The sequence below is a fragment of the Nematolebias whitei genome, chromosome 14, assembly GCF_014905685.2.
Source record: "Nematolebias whitei isolate Nwh7 chromosome 14, NemWhi1, whole genome shotgun sequence".
Classification (NCBI taxonomy): Eukaryota; Metazoa; Chordata; class Actinopteri; order Cyprinodontiformes; family Rivulidae; genus Nematolebias; species Nematolebias whitei.
Genome location: NC_056511.1, coordinates 10,494,044 through 10,500,073, shown reverse-complemented (window position 1 = coordinate 10,500,073; position 6,030 = coordinate 10,494,044). Strand labels below are relative to the sequence as shown.

The 6,030-nt window shown below is 35.2% G+C and overlaps 1 protein-coding gene across 1 annotated transcript in view; it reads left to right on the top strand.

The window, feature by feature from the left end:
• The window catches only part of slc37a2 (solute carrier family 37 member 2), a 21,543-nt gene continuing 15,513 nt past the window's right edge, over positions 1-6,030 (top strand). The window contains exons 1-3 of the mRNA XM_037687835.1: positions 1-104; positions 2,953-3,034; positions 3,611-3,701. Of these exons, the coding sequence (XP_037543763.1) occupies positions 46-104; positions 2,953-3,034; positions 3,611-3,701 (232 nt within the window). The 5' untranslated portion in view covers positions 1-45. The remainder of the gene's footprint in view (positions 105-2,952; positions 3,035-3,610; positions 3,702-6,030) is intronic.

Sequence of the window (6,030 nt, the reverse complement as noted above, 5' to 3'; positions counted from 1 at the left end):
GGGGTCTAGTTTCTGTGAGAAGTTTTAATCAGGTTTTAAATCAAAATGAAGTCCTCCCTGGCTCCCGGTATCCGGCTGATAACGGCCTTTTCCCGGGACAGCTGGTAAGTTTTAATCTTTATTTTTACTCGCAGCTTAGATCATGTATCTGTTTTAACATTTCTCCATTTAGTAGATTATTTACTCAGCCAGGTCGATAAACATGGATTTTATAAACCCACCTTTTTATTACATAATATTACCTATTACATTTTATTGTTTTTGTTTTTTTAGCACTTTTTTTGTTTAAAGCGACTTCCTTTTTAAAGTACTTTTTTTTTCCTGGTGTAAATGTGACCTTCAGTCAATACTGCTGTCCAGCATTTAAGGAATTTGCTCAAACTAAAGTACTGAGCTCCTGGTCACACAGTTGCTGTGTGTTACATTGATTTTTGTTTTTTCTTCCCAGCTTTGGTTCATTCAGAATAACTTTTTACATTTGTGACACTTTTGAAGACAAGTGGCACTCCTATCGTGGCAACAGGACTTCCTTATAACAGCAGTGTTGATGTTGGATCCTCAAAAACTGCTTATAAATAATTAAAACTCAATTTGATTACTGGGCTTCAAGGGTCTCCAGACTCAGTTGGAGGCTTTTATGATATCTGTAGAAAGTGCTACTAAATGTTGGGTCATAATGTTGTGGCTGTACCAGAACATTGCATTTCTGCACTTCTGCTTTATATACTATTATTTAAGAAAAAGAACATAAAAGTAGTTTGTTTTGCCCATACACGTTATGTAAACGCATTAATAACAAGGTCATAGTGACAGAAACAATACAACTTATTTATTAGTATTTTTTATGTATTTTGGACCCAGAATTTGTCTTGTTATAACCAATCGTCCAGTTTAATTTGCTTTCTGGTGTGGGGGTCCTGACCCAGCACCTGCTGTTTAAATATTTCTATTTTATACTACCACTAAAGCAACATTTCTTACATCAATTTAAAAGAAATGACTAAAACACTCAGAAATATCAGGCAACTAGATTGAAATGCAGAATTAAAATGCACGTTACAGAAACGACATTTTAAAATGAACTTAACAAACAGGACACAGATTAGAAGGGTGTTGGATGTCTTATTATTATGCAAAATAAATCCAGTTTTAACAAAACTAGAGAGCAGATGTCAGTGACAAGTATAAATAAATGTACAACAAATTAAATGTGTGAGAAAAGTTTTGTTACAAATGGGGAAAGAGAGAGTGAGTGTTGCAGAGGCTGCACAGAAGTCTGTCGGAGTCAGTCTCCCCACCATCACAGACATCTACACCTCCAGATGCAGGAAGAGGGCCACCTGCATCATGAAGGACCCCACTCACCCAGCACACACACTTTTTGCCCCACTCCCCTCAAGAAGGAGGTTGAGGAGCATTAAGTGCAGAACCACTAGACTGAGGAACAGCTTCTACCCTGAGGTTGCTAGACTCATGAATCTCTAACCAGAATAATCACTGAAAAAAATCACATCATGTTGCTGCTGATCTGTTTCATGTTGCTGCTGATCTCTTTCAATGTTGATGTGTTCATGCGTGCTCATCTGCTCACACAGACTCATGTTCATGTTCGTGCTGCTGTTCGACGTAATGTTTTTATGTTATGAGTGCTTAGTGTATATTTAGTTGATGTTTTTCTTAGTTCATATCTTAGATGTTATTACTGTTTTTCTTTTACATTTTATTGTTGGATGTAACTGGGACCCTGTGTACATAATTTCGCTCCACCACATGTACCACATGAGGTGCGAATGACAATAAAGAAACTCTGACTGACTCTGAAAATAAAGCTATAAAGGGCCACAGTTTCTAATTGTTGTGTACATGCCAGGTTAAAAAACACTGAGGTCAATGAACCCAAGTCACTGCAGGGATATTTATGAAGACAAATTAAAATGTTCTTATTACTGTTTTAGAGCTGGTCAAAATAGTTTGCTTAAACGGTTAATTGTTTAATGAATCTGTTTGATTTTAGGTGAATTTGTAAGGATTCGGTTTATTTAAAGGGCCTTTTTTTGCTTTTACCTTGATTTATGTTTGTTACTTTTTTGACCCCATTTGTTTATTGAAGTTTAAACATGTTTAATTTATTATTAATTAACTGCTCCGTGACCTCCTCATTAGCTCACGTCAAAGTATGAGAGGTGAATATTTGTCACCTAAATGAAAATGAGATGGATTTGACTCTTCAGTAGGCGACTTGGAAGCTAACTGTAAATTATCCTGCAGTTCAAGATGGAAACTTTGACCAGTACATGTTTTTATGACATTCATCAGTGATTATTCCAGTTCAAACAGGTCGTCCTAACAAACTGGTTTATGTTGCTGCCTTTTAATATTCATGTTAATGAAGCACACATTTGTGCTTTATTGGACATTTGTGAAATATTTCTAGTTTTTGTTCACAAAGAACAATTTTTTTTATGGATGTATTTTTTTTTATTTTCCCACAAAGTAGAATATAAAGAAACTGCAAGTTGGATAAATTAATTATCCTATCATCAACTCATTACTCAAACAAGCCACTCTTAAGATACGAGAAGATTTTTCAACTCAGTTTTACTCCTTGCAAGTGGGGGCAGAGTTAACGCACAGGATTACACAGATGTTACATCGAAGCTCCGGTCGTAAGGTCTGCTCACAGACAGTACAAAGAAGCGCCTATTTATAAAGTTGATCAAACAGAGGCGAGGTCTTAACCTCTGCTTTGCAGCTTAGGGACTTTGAGTTTATCAGGTTTGCAGGCTCCTCTCTGTTCAGACAAAACAACTCTTAACTCACACACATGATTCTACATGAATTTAACATTAGTAAGTGATAACATCCATGGCCTTTGCCTAAATTCCCCTGACACTGCATGTGTAAAGTATTATACGTCATCAATTTGACTAACCGTAGTTTTTCTTCTTGCAGGTATCGTGGTTTCATTCTTTTCCTCACATTCCTCTTCTACACAGCCTACCATCTGTCCCGGAAACCTATCAGCATCGTTAAGGTGACTGAGCAACACGTTTTCTTTCTGTTCATGAAGAAACTAGGCAAAGATCACAATCTTGAAAGGGAATAATTTCACTTTTTGATAAAGCTAACATTAAGAAAAATATAAATTTAGGAGAACATTTGGTGCAAATATTTCCTCTTTCTAATAAAGTGTTATTGAGGCAGACCATGAAAGTCTGGTTTCTTGTCTCGTGCAAACCATTGTCTACATATTTTAGAAAAGTCAGAAGGTTTTTTTAATTTCATAAAGGAGACATCAGCTAAATCATTTCCTCCATGTTGCATTCATAATGAGTTTTTATTACTCTTGATTCATGCAGGTTGTTTCCAGTACATGCTTTTTGTTAATGCTCTTCAGTGGCAGCTATAATTGTGATTAAAAAACATTGCTATATTCACACCATAAAGTTAGAGAAAATGTCCACAGAACCTAGTTTGTTAAATGCAGTAAAAGCAATGTTTGCCTCATATTAAAGTTGGTAAAAGCTGTTTGCACTTTCCACCGTGCTTGCATCATATATTACTGTTTTATCCAAGGTGTATCATTTGTTTCTTTGTGTCTGGAACTCAGAGTGAGCTGCACAGAAATTGTTCGACCGTTATTCGACCATCAAGCTTGAACATAACCAATAATGAAACCTGGTGTGACTGGGTGCCTTTTGGTAAGTCTGTTTTTTATTTATATTTTTTTATTTAGATATATTCATATTCTCCATCTTAAAAGCTTCAAAATTATGCATGAATTGTCGACATTTGGCCATTTATCACCTGGCCTGGCAACAAGCTATTTTATTTTATGAAAGTGCCAGTTTTATAAACTTTTATAATATATCACTGGGAATCCACCCTTATGTTTAAAAAAATGAAATCCCCAAGCTTCCAACGTGGCAAAACTTTATATGAAGGGATTTCCCAGTTCTAGAGCAGCAGGCAAAACTGTTTTTTTGTGTTAACAAGATGTAATTTAATATTGCATATTTAATTTATGGCATATTTAATAATGCACCTTGATTTTATTGTTTGTATAGTACTACTTTTGAATTTAATTGCTTCTCATTGTTGTCTGTACTCTTTATGTCTGTCTAAAACAGGTCTCTTGAAAATGTGTCCTTGTGACTAAATGAGACTACCTGTATAAATAAAGGTTGAATTAAAAAATATTAGCAACTAAAACAACTTGGGGTTTCCTGCTGGTAGAACACGGCACATTACAATGATTTCACACATGACTAACACTTGGTTAGTGTGCCCACTAACTTTATCATGGTTTTTCAAAGGGACCAAATATATCCATTTTGTCCTTTGCACTTTGCATTCACTGCAAGACTTCATCCTAATGAGGTCAAATATGGACACAGTTAAATGTTGTGTGATTCCAATGGAAGTTAAAAGTTCACAAAAAGGCTCCACATTATGGCTGCTAAGACAAGCCCCTCCTATAATGCTGTTAATGCATCTATCACTCAGTCCTCTGTGGTTAGCAAGCAGCCATCAGGGCACTAACGGTCCGTCATTAGGCTGGTGGCCCTCCGTTTCCATGTGAACAGCTGGTTTTGGCTGTCACCAGCAAACTGGCTGATCCAAGGTGCTGTTTATAAGACTGAGTTTGTTGCAGCTTCTCAAACTGAAGAAGTCTTTCGGATTAAAAAAAAAAGTTTCAACAAAGAAGAATCAGTTCTAAAGATATACATGATAAAAAATAAATAAAAAAACTTTGATCTAAATCTAGCTTGGTTAGAAAATGTTATTTTAGTTACTGGAATTGCTAGATGGTCATTATGTTTTTCTGCATTGCAGCGTTCTCACTCCGTGTCATTTTGCAACTCGGGTCCCATTTAATTTGCACATTTTACATAATACAGACAAATACAGGTCAAAATAAGTTGTTTATTTACTTGCTTTTTATTTAACCTGCCAAATCTCACTGAGATCACAAATCTCTTTTGCGAGGGAGGCCTGAAGGCAACCTAACATGCATGTTTTTGGATTGAAGCATAGTGAAGCAGAAAACCTGCACTGCTGAAATCTGAAAATAGTTGTTCTAGTTCCTAGTTTTCAGGTAATACGCAGTTTGTTTTTACCACGTCTGCAGGAACAAAGTATTTGGATTAGAAAGTGGTGTCTGCAGTGCTGTACAATCAGACCACTTTCTCCAGGCAGTCATTCCCTTATCAAAGTAAATTTGATTGACTGTTTGACAAAAAAAAAGTAGGTCAAATGCTTACAGTAAGTTGAGATAAAGTTTCCTGGGATCGTTTATTGATCATCAATATGAAACATGCAATAAGGAGATTACCGTCCTGACCCAAGAGTTCCCACACACAATGAGTCAGTAAGATAAGAAAAGCTTTACAGCTCGTGTCTGATGTGTTTTTGACATTTTTGTAAACATGGTGAGTTTATAAATAGGAAATTGATGAAATCACTGATTACAGCAGTTATGTCTTTTAACGGGAAACTACTTTAATGATCACTCTGTTAAAGATAGAAGCAGCTTATTGGGTGGTTATGTTGGTTACCAAAGCTCTGTACAATATTTAACTCATTCATCTTTTTAAATAAATTTGTTGAAATATTCTAAGTTGACAAATGTATAATTTGTAATAATTGTGTAATAACAAAAGTATTACACAATTGTGTAATACTTGTATTTTTTACTTTCATTATTATATCTATATTGCGTTACATTTTTTATATTTTTATTGTGTGTTTAGTTTTTAATGTGTGTTTTCTTAAGGCGTGTTTTTGCACTGGAAAAAGGAGTGGCTCTTAATTTCATTGTACTGCGTATAATGACAATAAAGGCATTCTGATTCTGATTTGGCATGTGGTTTAGTGTTGTGACCTTTGACTTGTTGTAGTTCTTTGTATTTAACTTATTTTGTATCACTCAGCTGATATTTACTGTGTGTGCTTCACCTCATCCTAATAAAACAGATTTATCTATCTATCTATCTATCTATCTATCTATCTATCTATCTATCTATCTAT